Source organism: Cryptomeria japonica, chromosome 11 (assembly GCF_030272615.1).
Source record: "Cryptomeria japonica chromosome 11, Sugi_1.0, whole genome shotgun sequence".
Taxonomy (NCBI): Eukaryota; Viridiplantae; Streptophyta; class Pinopsida; order Cupressales; family Cupressaceae; genus Cryptomeria; species Cryptomeria japonica.
Window position 1 is genome coordinate 320,384,930 of NC_081415.1, and position 19,490 is coordinate 320,404,419.

Here is a 19,490-nt window from a genome sequence, read left to right on the forward strand (position 1 = left end):
TGTTGATCTGAACCTCATGGACATTCCGCAAGGAATGATTGATGATGGAAATGTACTCGATTCAGAGTAAGTTGAAAAGAGAGTTGATGAAGCGCCACTTCCATCAATTCATTGGTCACATAAGGAGGGTACTTCCATTCTTGACAGATTTCAGCCTATCTTAGCTAACACTAACACTTGGCTCAAAAATAACGGTGTTAGACTCATTAAGATCAAGGTTGGAAAAGAAGATGATTCTACAGGACCTCTCGAACGTAAGTCTGAAATCTAGATAGATAACAAGGAAGGTGCATCATCTTCGGGCACAAGAATCAAGTTGCGGGTTAGTTGGGCAATGGTACTTCCTCCCCAAGAAGTAACAATTCGAGGAAAGGAAAAATCCCAGTTCCATGTTCCTGTGATAGATGCTGAAGATCCAGAGGAGGAACTACAATCAAATAATGCTCCCGAGTCACCCATTTTGGAATCACCTCATGAGGGTCCCCCTCAGATTCCATTGGAATTACCTATGTCATCTCTTGATGCGAATGTGGATGCTTTTTCCACTGTTCATATTGTTCCTGTCTCAGCGGGTGAATCTCCTCAGAGGGTCATTCCAATATCAGCAGCTGAGCCGTCTTTTGATCATCCTCAAGAGAATTTGATGAATATCTGTGAGGATAATGCTACATATGCCCCTTTGTCTGAGATTGATACTCCCACTTCCGGTTTTGAAGAGTTCATGATGCAATCATCACGCCCTTTGATTAATGAGCAATCTATAGTTGCCATCCAAACAGTAACCTCCCCCAGGATGACAAGTGTTGTTCAAACAAAAACTGCTTCTCCCTCACTTTCAGTCGTTGCTCAAGGAGAGTTGATGACTTCACCTCCATGGCTTAGTTTTTTTACACCTAAAAGAAAGAAGCAAGAAATCTCTCCTGACATCTTTGATTTCCAACATCTCAAGCAATCAAAATCCAAGGTTGTCAAAAGGGCTAAGACAATCTCGAGGGTAACAGTTGATAGTAATAGGATGAAGGGGGCTGAAATTGTTGAGCCAATTGTAGACAAGCCACAGGAAGAGATGCAACCTGCTGATTACAAGATCACAAGGGTGGAGTGGATCAAACAAAAGCATGAGGTGGTCAAACATGATGATCACCAGTCAATAGCCTCATTGGTACAACGGTGTGATGAAATTCTAGCAAAGAAGGATAAGCTAGAAGAAGAAAATATGCAACTTATGGCAGCAATCCAAAAGATTACCAAGTCTTCAAGTGAAGGTAGCAATCCTTCAACTTTCACAAGTGCAGAGGAACCAGTCCAAGGAGTTGAAAGAGTTGTTCAAAAGGTAAAAGCGTTGGATTCTTGGGTGGATCAGCTTCATGATCTGTGTGCGCAAGTGCTGAAAGACATATTCCAAATGATGGTTAAGTTGGAGACCATTGAAGAAAAATTGAGTCATACCTCCGAGACTCTCAAACAAAACTTGGAAAGGGTTGAAGGCAACTTGATGGTTTGGCGCAAGATGCCTCAACAATAGTTGAGTGTTCTTCAGGAGCATGACATTATTCCTTCCAGGGTCATGTATCTAGAATTTGAAGAGCTCCTAGAGAGCAAAGCCCTCGTTCTCAAATCCCTCATTGAGGATATTGATGATGCAATAAAATTGTGAGTTGAAGTATTTCAAGGTGTTGTTTCTTGCTGTGAGAAGGCCTCTTGCAATATCATGGATCAAAATGGGGAGTTGTTACCAGAAGAAGAAGTTCTCGCAGATCTACAGATGAAGATTCATAATGAGTGGAGGAGTGAGCAATTTTCAGCTGCCTCAATTCAAGTTTTGATGAAACATCAAATCTTCTTGCAAGAAATCCAGTCCACTTTGGAGAAGGACAACTCTATGCTTCTTCAGTGCCATGATACCATTGTGAAGACCATGATTCTTGCCACGAACACCCACGAGCCGAATCCTAATGAGCTACGAACGGTTATCTAGAAGTTTGAAGGATCCATGTCTAAATATGCTGCAACTTTAAGTGTTTTTCAACACTTAGTTGTATTTTCAGAATTGTAATTTTCTCTGACATGTTTACTTGTAAAAGCATTTTTGTAAAATGCAAGTCATCACTTGCACTTTTGTAATTACAAGTAGGCTAATTACAAGTCAATTTAGAATAGGACTTGTAGCCTTGAATAAGTCATGGTGGTTGAGAGAATTTCTCAAGTTAGTTGGGATCCTCCCACCTTTTTCTCAAGACTACTCTCCTATAAATGTTTGAGGAGGTCTATTGTAATAAAGATCTTTTTGAATGCAAGCAAAAACTCTGCCAAATTTGCAGCAAAGAAGTCTTTGAGCTTTTATGTGTAAATTGAAGAATTGAAAGGAATAGAAGAAGATTGCTCAAGTGTTGAGACTTTGTGCTACATTCATGAGTTTGTGTTCAAATATTGTCTTTCTTGCAAGTGTTTCTTGAAGAGCTTAATCAAATTTGATTTGCAGACTTTGTGCTGCAAGTATTGGAGATTAATTTTAGTAAGAATAGAAATTCTATTGAGAGAAGTTGTAAGACTTTGTGCTTACACTTGTTCTTGAGAGATTAGAAGTAGATTTTGTGTTAGGAAATTGCTATGAGACTTTGAGCTCACACTAATTCTTGTTGTTTTGTGTAGAAAGGAATAGGTTATTTCAGACTTTGTGCTGTTATATTTTGTTCTTGTTATTATTAGTATAGAAAAGGGTAGATAGGACTTCACATATTCAAGACTTAGAACTTGATATTGCTATCCCGTCCCGAAAGAAGTGACGAAAGTCTTTGAGCTTTCAGGAAACTTCATTTCCTTTCTCTCATTTCATTCAAAAGTTGTTACTGCTATTTTATGTTAACTTGCTATCACTTTTCTGTGGAGAGAAAAGGATATTGGCTTTCTTGAAAAAAGAAGAAAGATTGTTGTTCCATCCTATTTTAGATTTAGTATTAGATAGATAGGGGGAGCCTTCCCTTAATTAGGAGAGTTTATACTCACACACTGTGGTTGAAGCCACAACTTTGAATATTTCCCCAAGTGTACAAAATTTTCAACCAACAATTTTTTGGCGACTCTGCTGGGGACAGGAACGCATTCAAAAGCCTCACGCTTTCGTTTAAAGTCTAGTGTCCTACTCGTTTTTCAGAATATCTTTATTTGGGATTTTCTTATTTCTCTACGCTGGAAGGAATTCGTTTCTACGTTCCTTGTAAAAAGGGTGAAAGTTCTCAAGAAATATCTCCCGCTGAAAAAGCCAGGTTTAATTTGCTCACTAGTACATCCTCCCTTTCACGAACTACAAGCTATCCACCATCCAAGAAAAAGAAGCTTGTCCCAAGTGAAAATTCTCCTTCTTTCTCAAACCGTTAATACCTTCCTCTTCTAGCATGGCTAGTAATGTTCCTCCTCCTCTTGTTGGTCCTTTGGCTTTAACGCCACCGCTCCATTCTCTTCCGCAAGGATCTCGCAAAAATTTTCCTAAGTTCTATGGAGATGGCAAGCAGCATCCCAATGAACATATCAAGTCTTTTTACATGGCTTGTGGTGTTCTTGGAGTAGAACATCAAGATGCTGCTATCTGGTTATTCGTGGAAACACTTCAAGGTATTGCTGCTAATTGGTTTTATAACCTTACTGTTGGTTCGATCGTATCATGGGCTTCATTGAAAGATAAGTTTGAGGAACGTTTCAAGCCCACAAAAGATGAGCATGCCTTGCTGGCTCAACTGACACAAATGAAAAAGGATACACAAGAAGGCATGCGTGAATTCATTGCTAAGTTTAATAAACTTGCAAATAGAATTCCTACGGATTCTTAGCCTACTCCTGAGAACCTTAAGTGTTTCTTCATAAACACTCAACTTTCTGAGGTTAGTTTCTTCCTGAGAAGAGCTTCTCCAACGTACCTAGCTGTTGCACAGACAATGGCCACTGAGATTGAAGATGATTTAATCTTGGCTGGTAAAATCAGAAAAGACTCTAATTGGTCTAAAGGGAATTCATCTTTTGAAGTGTCTACCTCAGGCACTACAGACCCTATGGTGCAAAAGTTGGCGAATGAAATCATTGCTTTGAAGAAACAAATTTCCCAAAACTCGTTTGCTGCACCATATAAGGATATTCCAAGGCGGAAATATCCTAATTCTACATCCAGTTATGCTACTAAAAATAAGTCTGAATTGCCTCCTCCACCTGAGAGGCTTTCTCTTGAACACCACCACAAAATGCAGCAGTTGGATATTATGAAGCTGATCCAAATAATTCATCATTTGATTATCAACCCGAAGAAGCTACTTTTCTCCATCCTGAAGAAAAAGTGGTTGGCGACTCTACTATAAGGTACATGCATTATGATGACTCAGCAGTTGCTGAAAGAAGTCATAGTCGTGCATATGTTGTTATGACGCGATCCCAGACAAGGTTGGCTCAACAAGAAGAAGCAGCAAAAGTGGTAGGGAATGTTCATTCGCCTGTTACTATTGCTAAAAGAGGAACAACGCTGCCTACTCTTCCTATGGATGCAACAAAGAATCACATGATCATAAACATCCTGTTATTTCTTCCAATGAGCCTAAGATCAATGTGCCTAGCCTTAAATCTCAGTCAGACAATGTCCATCCCTCTCTAGTTAGTTCATTTCAATCTTTTGATATTATAGACCATGCTAGAAAGATGAAGATTCAAATGTCTGAAGTTGAATATTTACAAGCTAATCATAATCAATTTGATAGGTTAGCTAGCTTTATTAAGAGTAAGGATACTCATCCTATACTTGAAAATACTATTCCTCAAGAACCCAAGAATTTGCCCAATCATCTAGTGACCATCCCAGTTGTTGTTCCAGGAAAGATAGAACCTTTTTATATTTCCTTACTGATTAATGGTTTTCAATTGAGCAATTGTGTCTTGGATTCTGGTGCCTCTAATAATGTCATGCCTACTAAGGTAGCTCAATCCTTAGGACTGACCTTGACCAAAAATTGTGGTCATTGTTACTCCATGGAGAACAAACAAGTGCCTCTTATTGGGCAAATCAAAGATGCTCAGTTTGCATTTGCAGGTTTTCTAGAAAAGAAAATAAAGATGATTGTTTTAGTAGCTGATGTTCTTGCCTCTTATGGAATGTTGCTTGGTCGTAATTTCTGTAAGGATGTAGGCAAAGAGCTCAATATGGATATGACTGAAGCCAGGATACCTATTAAAGGTGTTGTGCAGAAATTAGTTCCTGAAAAGGAGACTAAATATACCGTTGTTAAGTCAAATGATCCCCATGCCCAAATTCTTTTTGAATCTGCTAGTTTTGGGAATTATTATCTCCATATAGATGAAGTCTCTGAGTTTGTTGAAGATTGGCCTTCCTGTGGTTCCGATGCCTCACTACTTTCAGCCAGTGAAAGGTTTGCTGATGTTGAAGAAGATCAAGCGTCAAAAGTGGGATCTTTCGATTCATACATTATAGTGGAAGATGCTTCGTCTTTTGTTGCTGATGAAAATACCCAACTACTTGTTCAAGAAGGGGAATTTCAGTCTTCTCCTACTAAAGAAGAAAGTTGGACTTCTTCTATTGATAAAGATGATAAGTTTTCTTTCCATAATGCACCTGTTCTTGATGAGGGTAGTACTAGCCACTCTGATGACACCAACAGTTCAAATGACGTATGGACTCTTGAGTTTGATGGTAGTTGTGCTGCAAATGGATCCGAAGCTGGTGTTGTCCTTATTTCTCCCAAGGGAGAGATCTTCCCTTATTCCTTCAAGTTGCAGTTTGCTAATACCAACAATACGACTTAATATGAGTCACTTTTGTTAGGTATGGATGCTGCTCACAAGAGAAGAATTAAGAATCTACATGCTCAAGGTGATGTGGAATTGGTGGTCTGTCAGGTCCGAAATATTTATCAAACAAGGAATGACCGGCTCAAGCATTACCAGAACCTAGTATGGGATAATATTGAAAGTTTTGAAGCTTTCGGTATTTCTGTTGTACCCCATGAATTCAATGATAGAGCTGATTCTCTTGCAGTCTCAGCTACTTTGCTAATTCCACATCTTGATTTTGGTCAAGATAGATATACTATTGAGTTAATTCGCAGACCCAGTGTGTCTGATAATTGGGATCATTGGCAAATTTTCAATGATGATAAGCAGATTATAAATTTTCTTCAGACTGAAGACAATTTTAATAATCTGTATTTTGAAGGAAGCAACTCATCTTCTTCTTCCTCTTTAGATTCAATGTCGGATACATCGTCTGAAGCAGATGATGAAATTCTTCAATTAAAAGGGAACAGAATTCCAAAGGGACTAATTTCTCTTGAAAAACTCTTTGATAAGCATGATCGCTTTATCAAGAAGCAACAACAAGAGAATTCAGAATCTTCTATGGGATTTGAAAAGTACAATATTGGTTCAAAAGAAGATCCTAAATTTGTCAATATTGGAAATAATTGCAGTCTAGAAGAGAAAGAGCAGTTCATTCAGCTTTTGCGTTAGTACATGGATGTATTGGCTTATTCCTATGATGACCTTAAATCTTTTCATCCGAAGGAGATGCAACATGATATTGCTTTGAAGCTTGGCGCAAAGCCTTTTCGTCAAAAGCAACATCAATATAATCCAAAAATTTCAGATACTGTTCATTCTGAGATTTAGAAAATGTCGAATGCTCGAATTATCTTTCCCATCCACCATTCAACGTGGGTAGCAAAAATAGTTCTGGTGCGTAAAAAGAATGGAGAAATACGTATGTGTAGATTTTTGAAACCTCAATCAGTTGTCGCTTAAAGATAATTATCCTCTGCCAATAATGGATCAGATGTTGCAAATAGTGACAGGTGCCCAGATGATGTCTATGTTAGATGGATTTTCTGGGTATAATCAAATTGAGGTAAGAGAATCTGATCAACATAAAACTGCATTTACTAATCCTTGGGGTACTGTTGCGTATCGTAGGATGCCTTTTGGTTTAATCAATGCAAGAGCCATGGAATTAGCCTTTCGTGGTATTTTGGAAAGGTATATTGTGGTATAAACGAAAATCGCCATGAATCACCTAAACTCGGCGAGTCCGAGTCCGAGTCATGCTCGCCGAGTCTCTGGGACTCAGACTCGAACTCGTCCGAGTCTGGCGAGCAAAATCGCCAGACTCGCCGAGTTGGCGAGTTTGGCTCAAACTCGCCAAACTCGGCGAGTCCTGAGCCCCAAACTCGGCTACTGGTTGGGTTAGTAAAATGACAAAAAAAACATTTTAAAAATGTTGGTTGAAAATTTTGTACAATCGTGAAAGCAAACAAAATTGTGGCTTCAACCACAGTGTGTGAGTATGAAACTCTCCTAATTAAGGGAAGGCTCCCCCCATCTATCTAAAACTGAAATAAAAATAGGATGGGACAGCAGTCTTCCTTCTTTCTTCAAGGAAGCCTATATCCTTTTCTCTCCTTAGAAAAGTGATAGCAAGAAAATGTATAATAATGGTAACAACTTCAAATGAAAACGAGAGAAAGGAAATGAAGTTTCTTGAAAGCTCAAAGACTCTCGTGGCTTCCTTCGAGACGGGACAGCAATATCAAGCTCAAAGACTTGACTATTGGAAGTCCTATCTACCCTTTGCTATACTAAATTTTACAACGAATAAAAGACAACAGCTCAAAGACTGGAATAATCTATTCTTTCAACACAAAGACAAGAATTAATGCAAGCTCAAAGACTTGCTGCTATTTCTTATCAAACAATAATTTTTCCTCAAGAATAGACGCAAGCTCAAAGACTTGCTGCTCCTTCTAGAGATTTTCCTATTTTAATTAATCTTCTCTACTTGCAGCTCAAAGACTTCAAATCAGATTAGACTAAGCTCCTTTAGAAACACTTTGCATGGAAGAAATAAAAAGATTCAAACTCAAACATGTAGCTCAAAGACTCAAAACTTGAGTAACCCTTCTTTATTATTCTTCAAAACTTTCAATTCGCATACATAAGCTTAAAGACTCCTTGCTGTAAATTTGGCAGAGTTTTTGCTTGCTTTCCAAAAGATAAAGATTACAATAGACCCCCTCAAGTATTTATAGGAGAGGAGTCATGAGAAAAAGGTGGGAGAATCCCAACTAACTTGAAAAATTCTCTCAACCACCAAAACTTATTCAATAACTACCTAAGACTTCAATAACTAACTAAGACTTATTCCAACTACAGTCCTAATCGGACACGACTTGTAGTTGCCTTACATGTAATTACAAAAGTGCAAGTAATGTGTAACTTGCATTTACAAAGTTATATTTTTACATGTAACTTGTCAAAACAAAATTACAAATGCATAACTAAAACTATTCCATGTGTCTAAAGACACGACTCTAACTGCATCATCCTTTGTCTGTGATGATCTTCATGTCGCTTCCGGATGCTAGAACTTGAAGTATTCTGGATTGATAAAGACATCTTGAACCGGAACGGGAACTTGCATCCTTGTCTTCTTGCTTGGGGTAGTACTATCTTTTCAGGAGGGAAAGGGTTGCCTTCCTCTTTTCATGTCATGACCATCTTTGTCTTGAAAGCATTCTATGCTCGCAACCATGAATTGTTGTTGTATCTCTTCTTTGTATCATCCTTTGTTCTTGAAATTTGCTTGCAAAATAAGGCCCATGCCTTAATCCATTGATTTGGTAGATCGTGTGTGCAAACCGGACTGACAAGGGAAGAGAGAAATTGATGCAAAAATGGTCTCACAAGTGAATTGATGCAAAAATGGTCTCACAAGTGAATTTCGGGTTTTGGAAGTTGCATTACATGTGTGGGGAAAACAAGAGCATTAACTTGCAATTGCGGGGAACAAACATCCAACTTCATATGTGTAATGGGTAACTACAAGTTTGCACTTGTAATTGGACCTTTAAAACTCATTTACAAGTGTTTTTTGAGTGCATTTTGGACCAATTTCGGGTTCTGGATGGCTGACCACAGGTAGACTTTAAATGGGGAAAATGAATGAAGGTGTGAAATGAATGGATGAAATGGTATGTACGGATGATGGAAATGAATATGAAAAGATTTTGGGAAGATCATCTTCAAGAAAATGGGAATAAATTTTCAACATGTAATCTGGTTCCAAAAACCCGATTTTGAAAGGATGGGTATTTCTCATCTTTGCAACTTCATATTTAAACAAAAGATGGTTAAATCTTTTATCCATAAGGGAAGAACAATGATTTTCATCCAACTTGTAATCGGGATTTAAAATCCCGAATACAAGTAAAGAGGGAAAATGGGGAAGAACAATGCAATTCTAAAATTGCTTTACAAAGGGGAAAATCTCTCTCACAAAATCTGATTTTTGGGGAAGAACCAACATATTTGAAAACAAGAAAAATGAAACAAGAAGAAAATAAGAAAACAAAAAAAACATGAAAAATGAAACAAGAAGAAAAGAAATCTTACCTTGCTCCAAACTGAAAATGCCTTCAAAAAGATGATCAATCTTTGAAAGAAGGAAGGAGAACTCTTAAAAAAGAAATTAACCACATTCCAAAACCCTAGCCACGTTTTTTTTTAAAATGCCCAAAACTGAAAAACGTGGCAGCAAATGCATAAGAAATGGCATGGAAAATGGCCAAGACTCTTTCTAACCTCAACGCCTTAGCATACCAAGCCAAAACGATTCATAACATTGCTGATTCGTGGCATTCCAAATGGCAAAAAAAGTGGTTTTTTGAAAAAACGTGGCTGCTGTTATAAAGCTAAAAACCAGCAATCTTAACCTCCATGTGGCGTGAAAGGTGTTTGAAAATGCATAAAAATTGGGAGGAATCCAAAACGCCTTCTATCTCCCAAAAAATCTCCACAAAAATTTGCCAAAAATTCTCAAAAAAACGTTTTTTATTGCAATTCGGGTTTTTTGGAACCAATAACAAGTTCAAAATGCATTGAAACAATGAAAATCGGGTTTTTTAGAAGATATAACAAGTTTAAAATTTCACTTTTTCAACATATTGGGCAAAATCGGGATTTTTTGGCCAAATAGCAAATTTAAAATGTCAAAAATGCACTTTATGAGCAAAATCAGGTTTTTTAGACCAAAGTGCAAGTTTAAAATTGTCAAAAATGCACTTGCAAGGCAAAATCGGGTTTTTTGGAGAGAAATGCAAGTTTTAAATACTTGTAAAAGGGAAATAAAATCCCTACAACAAGTTATACTTGCTTGCACGTATGTAATGGAGATTTAAAATCCCTATTACATGTAAAAACCATTAAAGTAGGGGTTTTTAGACCAAACTGCAAGTTTACTTGTAATTTAGCCAAAAAATCCCTATTTTAACTAAAAAAGACCAAAAAACAATAAAAATGATAAAAACAACAAAGGAGAAATTTAAAACAAATTACAAGTAACATCCTTTAAATAAAAGTGCACATGTAATAAGCCAAAAATTCCCCTACAAAGACCAAAACAATGAATATCATTAAAACTTGCAGTTTGAAGAAAATTCTCCACCTGCAGTCGGGATTTTAAAACCCGAAATTGAAGGAAAGACATAGCAAACGAACCTAGAATTCGACGAAATTCGAAACGTAGTTCGAGGATGGACTAAGGATTAAGCCAATCCAAGGATTAGTCAAAATTATGCCTCGAGAAGCATGCCATAGAGTAAAAATTTTCATTTTTTCACAAAAATTTTATGTAATGGTCCTTCATTTTTGAAAACAAAAATGTGAACAACAAAAAAGTTTTTTTAAAATGAATGGTATCGTCTTTGTTCACTACAACCTCCGCCTGAGAATGAGAAAAATTAGGGTTACAACATGCCAGCCAATAGAAAAATAACACCCGACGGCTTTATTAAATAATAAGTTTTTTTGGCCTCACGGGGCGCTGCCCCTTGACCCCACCTTGGGGGCGCTGCCCCCAAACCCCTGTCGAAAAATATGGGGGGAAACTGCGTCGATAGAAGTAGGGAAAATTTAACCTCTGAGTCTAACACTGATTGGATCGACCAGGTAGATATAGAGGCTGAGACTGTAGCCATGGCAGAGGAGGAGCGGAGAGCACGAGCACAAACAAGAGATTCAGAGGCAGATAGTGACACGGATGTTCCTGATGTTGGTGAGCATGGCATGGTGTCACAGGGAGTGGCTATGGCTGTCGAATCATCCAGGACCTACCTTAGACACCTTCGCAGGGGGTCGGGGCCGGAGGGTGCAGGTTCCTCTGAGCCATAGGCTTGTAGTTGTATTTACCTTTGGTATTTGTATGAAACATTTGATGATGATCATATGATGACATGGACTTTTTATTCCATGAGTTTTGTAATATTGTATACATTTGACAATATTTATATATCTATGTTTGTTATTTCCTTCAGCTACAATTTGCGTTTATGCTTATGTGATTGATATATACTTGTGTATGTAATCAAATGAGCCGAGTTTGATGATGTTATTATGTCTTTAAGGTGTATTCAATAAAGGGTGCCTGAAACAAGTTTTAAATCTTTAAAAATCTCTAAATTTCTTGAGTTTTTCACTTTCCCGAGTCTGGAGCCGAGTCTTACGCTGAGTCTCGAGTCCAAGTCCAAGTCGGCCTTGCCGGGTCCGAGTCCCGTTTCTTTGGGTATATCTTGATGATCTCACCATTATTTCAAAAGATCATGAGAATCATCTTTTTCACTTGCAAGATGTATTAGAAAGATGCCGCAAGCACGACATTTCTCTTAATCCTAAGAAATCAGTCTTTGTAGTGACTGAGGGAAAGCTTCTTGGTCATATTGTCTCAAAAGAAGGTATTAAGATCGACCCAGAAAGAGTGAAGTCAATGCAGTCTCTTTCTTTGCCTGCTAGTAAGACAGTTGTCCATTCTTTCTTTGGCAAAGTAAATTTTCTACGCCGGTTCATACTTGATTTTGCAGAGAAGACTCGTTATATCGTTGATATGATGAAAGGAAAAACCATTTTCCGTTGGAATTTGGAAGGAAAGGTTGCATTCAATGAGATTAAGGAAGCCATTGCTCATGCACCTGTGCTGGTTTGTCCAGATTACACCAAGGATTTTATCATGTACAGTTATGCTTCTGAGCATACTCTGTCTGCCATTCTAATGCAGAAAAACACAGAGAGAGTTGAATCTCCCATTGCTTTCATGAGTTGTCCGTTAAAGACTCGTGAACTTAAATACTCCTTAGTTGAAAAGAATGCTTATGTTGTGGTGAAAGCAGTTAAAAATTTTAGATTCTATATTCTGAATTCTCGTACTATAGTTCTGGTTCCAGATACAACAGTTAAATCAATCTTGACTCAGCAAGAGTTTGGTACAAAGAGGGTTAACTAGATTGCAAAAAACCAGGAGTATGATTTAGAGATTAAACCTACCAAACTTGTTCGTGGAAAGGGTCTTTGTCAGCTTATAGCTGAAAATGGTTTTGAAAATCAGGAATATGATGATTTAGAAGATCTCCCTAGAGTGTTGTTTGTCAGTACAACTCAAGAGTGGTATTCATATTTCGCCTACTTTCTGACTTATGGTGAATGTCCAATGCATTTATCATTTAAAGAAAAGAGGAATGTCAAGCTCAAGTCTGCAAACTTTGTTCTTTGAGACAACGGTTTGTACAAGCGACTTGTTGATGGAACCTTCCTTCGTTATGTTGATAGGGCGCAACAAGTTAGATTGTTAGAATCTTTCCATAATCAGGCCCGTGGTGGGCATTTCTCCGCACCAGTGACTACTCATAAGATTTTGCGAGCTAAATATTATTGGCCAACATTGTTCCGTGATGCCTTCAGATGGCTGCGAAAGTGTGTTCATTGTCAGTAGTTTGTGGGAAAACAAAAGCTTGCAGCATCGCCATTAAAGCCCATGGTCATTGAAGAACCTTTCCGGCAATGGGGTATTGATTTCATTGGTGTTATCAATCCTTCTTCAAATGCAAGTCATTCATATGTTCTCACGGCAACAAATTATTTCACCAAGTGGGTGGAGGGAGTACCAATGAAGCATGCTACCTCTGAGGTGGTATGTAGATTCTCAAGGAGAATATAATCTCCAGGTTTGGTGTTCGACACAAGATTGTGACTGACAATGCAGCCACATTCTCTACTTTTGAGATAACACAATTTTGTTTTGAATATGGTATCTTATTAGCTCATTCATTTGATTAGTATCCTCAAGGTAATGGTCAAGCAGAATCAAGTAATATGAACTTGATTACTATCATATGCAAGCTTGTTGAGGAAAATCAAAGGTCTTGGCATAAGGCTCTTTATGATGCTTTATGGGCCGACAGGATTACACCTAAAAGAGCTATTGGTATGTCACCATTTCAGCTTCTTTATGGGATAAATGCAGAAATACCCATCACTTTGGAACTTCCTGCTCTTAAATTGGCTAAAGCAATTGAGGATGAGACCTTTGAAAGTGCTTTAGACAAAAGAATCATGTATCTTTCACAGCTGGAAGAGCAAAGGACACAAGTGGTAGACTGAATTGCTCAGCATCAAAAAAAGTCAAAATCCTTTTTGACAAAAAAGCTAAGCAAAGGGGGTTTCAAGTTGGTGATTGTGTGTTGCTTTGGGATAAGCACAGAGAACCTAAAGGCGTACATGGAAAATTTGATTCTCTATGGCGTGGACCTTTCGCCATTCACTGTGTTGCTGGAGAAGATAGCTTTATCTTGGCTTATCGTGATGGTACACCATTTGCGCTGCCCTATAGTGGCCAACACCTGAAGCATTACTTCGAATGAAGGTTCGATTTGAATCATTGTAAATAATGTCCGAGTCTTTTTCTTTGTTTTGAGTCTTTTTGTTTTGTTTTGGGTTTTTGCTTTGATCGACTCTGTGGCCCAATGGATGAGGAAGATATTTAGAGATCTGGTTTCTATTCTTTCACAATAAGTGAAATGAATTCCCCAGTCAGAGCCAGTTGTTGTCCGTATTTTTGTATTCACAAAAATAGACAACCCCTTTAAAATTTTTGTTTAAAAATGAAAATTTTACTCTAAGGCAAGCTTCCCGAGGTAAAATTTTGCTTCACCCTTGGACTGGCTTAATCCTTAGTCCATCCTCGATCCATGTTTCAAATTTCATCGTATTTTGAGTTCGTTTGCTATGTTTTTCCTTCAATTTCAAGCTTTGGGAAATTTTCCTTGGATTGCAAGTTTTATTTTTCTCTTCTTTTAGTGTTGTAGGGAAATTTTAAGTTAATTACAAATGCACTTTATGTAATTTTAAAAATCGTTACTTTTTATATCCCCCTTGTTGTTTTATGTCTTTTAAGTCATTGTAGGAACTTTTTGGACGTATTACAAGTGAATTTAAAATTGTAAGTTATAAGAAATTGTAATTTCTTTAAAAAGTTCCTACTTAAGTGATTTTAGCATGTAATAGGGATTTTATTTCCCTATTACAAGTTTTAAAGTTACTTTTTAGTTGTAATAGGGATTTTATTTCCCTATTACATGTTTTTGGTCTTTTAAGTTGTTTTACACTTGTACTAAGGATTTTATTTCCCTATTACAAGTCTTTTTTAGTTTTATATCATTTAAACTTGTAAGGAGGATTTTATTTCCCTATTACAAGTCTTTTTTAGTTTTAAGTCATTTAAACTTGTAGGGGGGATTTTATTTCCCTATTACAAGTATTTGTGACTTGTCTTTTGCTCTTTCAAACCCGATTTGCCTAAGAAACGAAAGTGAAGTAAATTTAACCTTGTAAAAGGGTTTCTAAAACCCAATTACATGTCTTTGAAGGCATTTTAAACTTGTTGCTTCCCACCAAGAACCCGACCAGCATTCTCCTTCCAAGAGTTCGATTTTGCAAAGACTTCTAATCCGATTTTGGTGGAGAATCCTTGAAGCTAGGGAAACGTGGCAAGTAGAGATCAATTTTTATGCATTCCTAGCTGCGTTTTGAAACATGTTGCTGTTTTTGGAAAACGTTTTTTACCAGCAAAAGGTTTTTCCACCGTTCTTGCCACGAATCTTCCCTTTGCCTAGTCGTTTTGGTTTCTATCTATCATATGTGGGTTTTGCAAGGCATTTGACCTATTCTTCCTTCATTTTGGTAGCCGTTTTTGCTATTTATGCTTCAAATCCGAGTTTGCAAAAACGTGGCTGGGGTTTTGGAGCTTAGTTTGTTGTCTATTTAAGGAGTCGGTTCTTCCATTCAAGGGTTGTTTCATCTCTTTGCAAGGCATCTTGATTAATCAAGGTAAGGTTTATTTTCTGTTTTGCTTTCATTTCCTTTCTTTTTTTGTTATCTTTCCTTGTTTGATCTTTCTAGGTGTTTTGTTTTGTTTTTGTTTTAGTTCAGGTTTGAGAGAGATTTTCCCCTTTCTATCCAGGTCTTGAATGTAATTTGAGAATTGCATTGTCTTTCCCCTTTCTTTTTTCCCTCTTTAATTGCATTTCGGGTCTTTAAAACTTGATTGCAAGTAAGATGAAAAAGTGAGTTTTCCCCCTTTGGTTGAAAAGACTTAAGATTATCTTTTGCCAAAAGTTCAAGTTTCAAAGTTGTTAAAAAGCTTGTCCTTCCATTTTCGGATTTTAAAAACCTGATTACAAGTAAAGGTTTTTCCCATTCTCTTGAAGATGATCTTCCAAAACTCTTTCCTTTTTCATCCGCATTCATCACCCTTGTACACACATTCCATTCCCATTATCTTTTCCATGTCAAAATTCCATTTTTAACACATTCTTCCATTTTTCTTATTATAAGTATGCTTGCTTTCAGGTTTTACAAACCCGATTGCGAATATGTCCTACACCACTTACATACTTGTAACATATCTCCCAGGATCCAAAATTGACCAAAAGCCAATTTCCAAGTGTTCCTATTTATTCACCATTTTCCTCTCAAAGAGGGATAGAGTTTTTCCCATTGAAAAGAAGAAATATGTTTCATTTGGCTGATCTTGATGTTGCTTTGATACTTCTAGATCTTCATCGCAGCGTGCCAAGTTCTTGTTCAATGTCTGATCTATCGTTATCTTCTACTCCAAAGAAGATGAAATAGAAATATGACAAGTACCAGAATGAGATCTCCCCTTCTCAAGTTTCCTCTTCCATGGAGCATATCAAGGATATGGAAATAGGGCATGTTGACATGTCAGAGTTTGTTAAAAGGGTGGAGGATCCAAAGGATAATAATATGCAGCGCCTGTTGGACAGCCACATTCACCATGCTTCTTCTTTTCTGGTGGCTGCCCTAGAACCTGAGCTTGTTCTTGCTTGTGCTCATCATTTTGATAAAGAGACAAGAACTATCAGAAATGATGATGGGGAGGCGATAATACGTCTTGATGCAGAAACTATTGAGAAAGTTTTCACAATACCACCAGCACTTGTGTATATGGAAATTTCCAAAGAAATGGCACCTATGACAAAAATACTTCTATACAGAAATGCTGACAAGTTAATAGTAGTGACAACTTACAGAGTTCAAAGAATGAAATTCAATTTGGCTGTTCATAATCAATTGATGTAGAGCCCAATACTAGCAAGGAATGCACATTAATAAGAATAACAGGTGTGCACACTGTACACATGGCTAATTCTGGAATAGACAATGCTGTTAAATGTCTTAGTATACCATAATATAATGTGAATTTTGCCATAGATATTTTTCTTCCCAAATTATTATTGTCCAAAGATAAAAGGACACTAAACCCTTGTTGCAGGCATCAAAATTCATCAGCTAACCAATATTGCATTGACCAAACAGTTTCTAAATGTATAATATTTTACTTAAGATAATCCATCTTACAGGATCACATTCAAAAGATGGCATTTGATCTGGTAAGAAAAAGATATCTGCAAGGCATATTTTTTGTGCAGTGGGTCTGTCAGTTTCAGGGACAAAGCTTAGATTACCTGGTTGACAATAGAAATAGCTCGTGCCCATTCACTCTTATCAAATATGCGAACATCTTCACTACCTATCATTATCCGACCTTGAGTTGGCTGCCAAAAAATGCATTTTTGTTTAGAAGATATCTTCAATGACATAGTAAACAAATTAATGATCAAGCAACACAAAATAGAGACTGAACCTCATAGAAGCGTGCCAAAAGCTGTACAATTGTACTTTTTCCAGCACCACTTGAGCCAACCAGGGCTGTTACTGAACCACGATTCAACTTCAGACTCAAGCCATTCAAGACTTGGACATCTGGTCTCAGTGGGTATGAAAAAGACACATCTGCCATTTTGCAAGCTGATTAGCATACAATTTCTTCAATATTTTATAGGCCTTATAAATATGATTAATAAATGCGAAAATACTATGTAAAAGAACACATCAACAAACTTTATGACATCTGGGGAACATTCACTTCACCCAACAATAATGACTCAACAAATCTGCAGCAAAATGCAAAAGAAGTCACAACAATAAACTGATGTTTTCAAGAACATATTAAAGGAGAAACCCACAACTTGCAACACGGTACCCTATTTTAATTGTACATTTGTGAACTTGTGTGGAACAATAACTGCACTGAAAGAATTGATTAAAAGGAAGCAGAAGCTATCTCTTGGAATAATTCTATAATTCAGATAGACTTCCTTTGAATGGTTTGCGAAATAAAATCAATTGGATATATGCTTATTTAAAGCTTAGTAAATGACAAATTCTGTATTTGAAATCAAATGAAGTTAATTATGATTGGAGTTTGGCTGGGTATATTTCTCAGTTCATCTCTTTACTAATTTTGCAAAAGTATGGCTTGACCAGGATGGCCATTGTTCACAATCTACACACTACAGCAAAAAAAGTTTTCATTGAAGATACAGACTTTTGGTCTAAAGATGATGACATAAATTGGCTAACCTTCAAGACAAACATCTTCAGACCAAGCAAGTTCATGAATACTTCTTTTTGATTTAAGGCCTGACATGAAATGTCTAATCTTGAAATTGACACCGTACGCATCGTCAGCAGTTTGATCATGATCCATAGCCTCATATTCCCTGGTAGTTACAGGTTTACTTTGAGCCTCTCTTATTAATCCATAAGCCAAAGAATCATCAATCTCAGTTCTTCCTATGACAGAATTGATCCGTTCAACTGCAGCAAGTGTGCCACGGAGATCCCCCAATGTGTTGACAAACCCTTGCACCTGAATTAAGGCTTAGTGTTTCAAAAAATAGCAAATTTCACTTTGTGGAATAAAATTCAATCTAACAGTCAATAGATGAATAGATAAATCGTTCAGTTAAATGAAGGGAAAATTTACTCACTGCAAATGTCAGTGTGAAAGTATAGCCAATAAAAGATGCCATAGTTCCAACAGAGAGTTCACCCTGCAGTCAAATTTTATAACAGCACTAAAAGTTTAATGATTTAACAGTTTAGAAACACAGAATATTGTAAAAGCTATATCAGAACACATAAACATATAAAAAAATTACACCAGTCATCATCAACATCTACCTTCTGACCCTCTGAATTCATTTACCAAAGTAGTCTCCAAAAGAGTTATACATATATGAAATTTGAATGGCATTATCTGTTAGTGAGTTCAACTTAGAGGAATCTAACACTTCAAAAAAGACTTTTGCTACAGTACCAGAAAACATTACACTGTTTCAGATATCTGAGATTCTGATCTACATGCATTTTAAGGCATTGGCCTAATGGTACACCATACAACAGAAGTCACTCAATGTGAAGGTCACAACTCAGGGTTAAGTTTCCCTAATCAGATGACCAAAACTTGCATAAATAAATGAGTTAAAGAAAAACCAAAAGATAAGTCTTCCAGGCTCACTTCACTTTTGGTATTTGTGGTTCTCATTAGTCTCCCTTTAATCAACCAAAGCCAAGTTTCTAAATCTTTGTTTGTTAGTTATACAAAACTAATTGAAAACTACTGCTAAGATATTTTTATTTTGAGGGATTTTTCAATTTATGGAGCATTCAATACTTAACTAATCACCATGATGATTATTTTCCATGACTAGAGATTTATTTATGAGCTTTCACTCATGCACATAGGTAACAATCATGAGACAAGAGGACACACAAAGCACACAAAAATAAAAGATGAAATTCCTTGATTTCTTTGATCCTTTGCCTATAGCAAAAGAATGTCATGAATTTAGCTTTTAATGAAAAAGGTCCTAACAGCTATTGTTTACTCAAAAAGAAAGACTGATAGTAGATTTCTAGATTAAGAAATGGAATTGACAATTCCACTTGTAATCAACAATCATTACCTTTTGACCAAACATAAAAAGAAAAAGACAACTTGCTTTCTTATTTCTTTGATGGAGTACAAGATCTGTTGTTCCAGAAGAATTTCAATTGCAAGTATTTGAAAACAACAACACTGCTTTAACAGTATATGCTATCTTTAGTATCTGAAAAGACCATTTGGTATATAATGTCTAGAAATGCATAAGCATTTTTCAGTTGCAAAAAGATTCTCTAGCTGCCTCAGTACATCCTTGGATGCCAAGAATTTGATTGCAACAGTAGAACAAATATTTTTTATGCTTCAGACA

The 19,490-nt window shown here is 36.8% G+C and overlaps 1 protein-coding gene across 2 annotated transcripts in view; it reads right to left on the minus strand.

Annotated features, from left to right (window-relative positions):
* LOC131065047 (ABC transporter B family member 28) overlaps positions 1-19,490 on the minus strand; it is a 193,187-nt gene that overhangs the window by 15,232 nt on the left and 158,465 nt on the right. For both annotated transcript variants that reach the window (XM_057999418.2, XM_057999419.2), the window contains exons 9-12: positions 18,225-18,287; positions 17,815-18,103; positions 17,036-17,184; positions 16,857-16,946 (exon numbers count right to left, since the gene is read on the minus strand). In XM_057999418.2, coding sequence (XP_057855401.1) covers positions 16,857-16,946; positions 17,036-17,184; positions 17,815-18,103; positions 18,225-18,287 — 591 coding nt within the window. The remainder of the gene's footprint in view (positions 1-16,856; positions 16,947-17,035; positions 17,185-17,814; positions 18,104-18,224; positions 18,288-19,490) is intronic.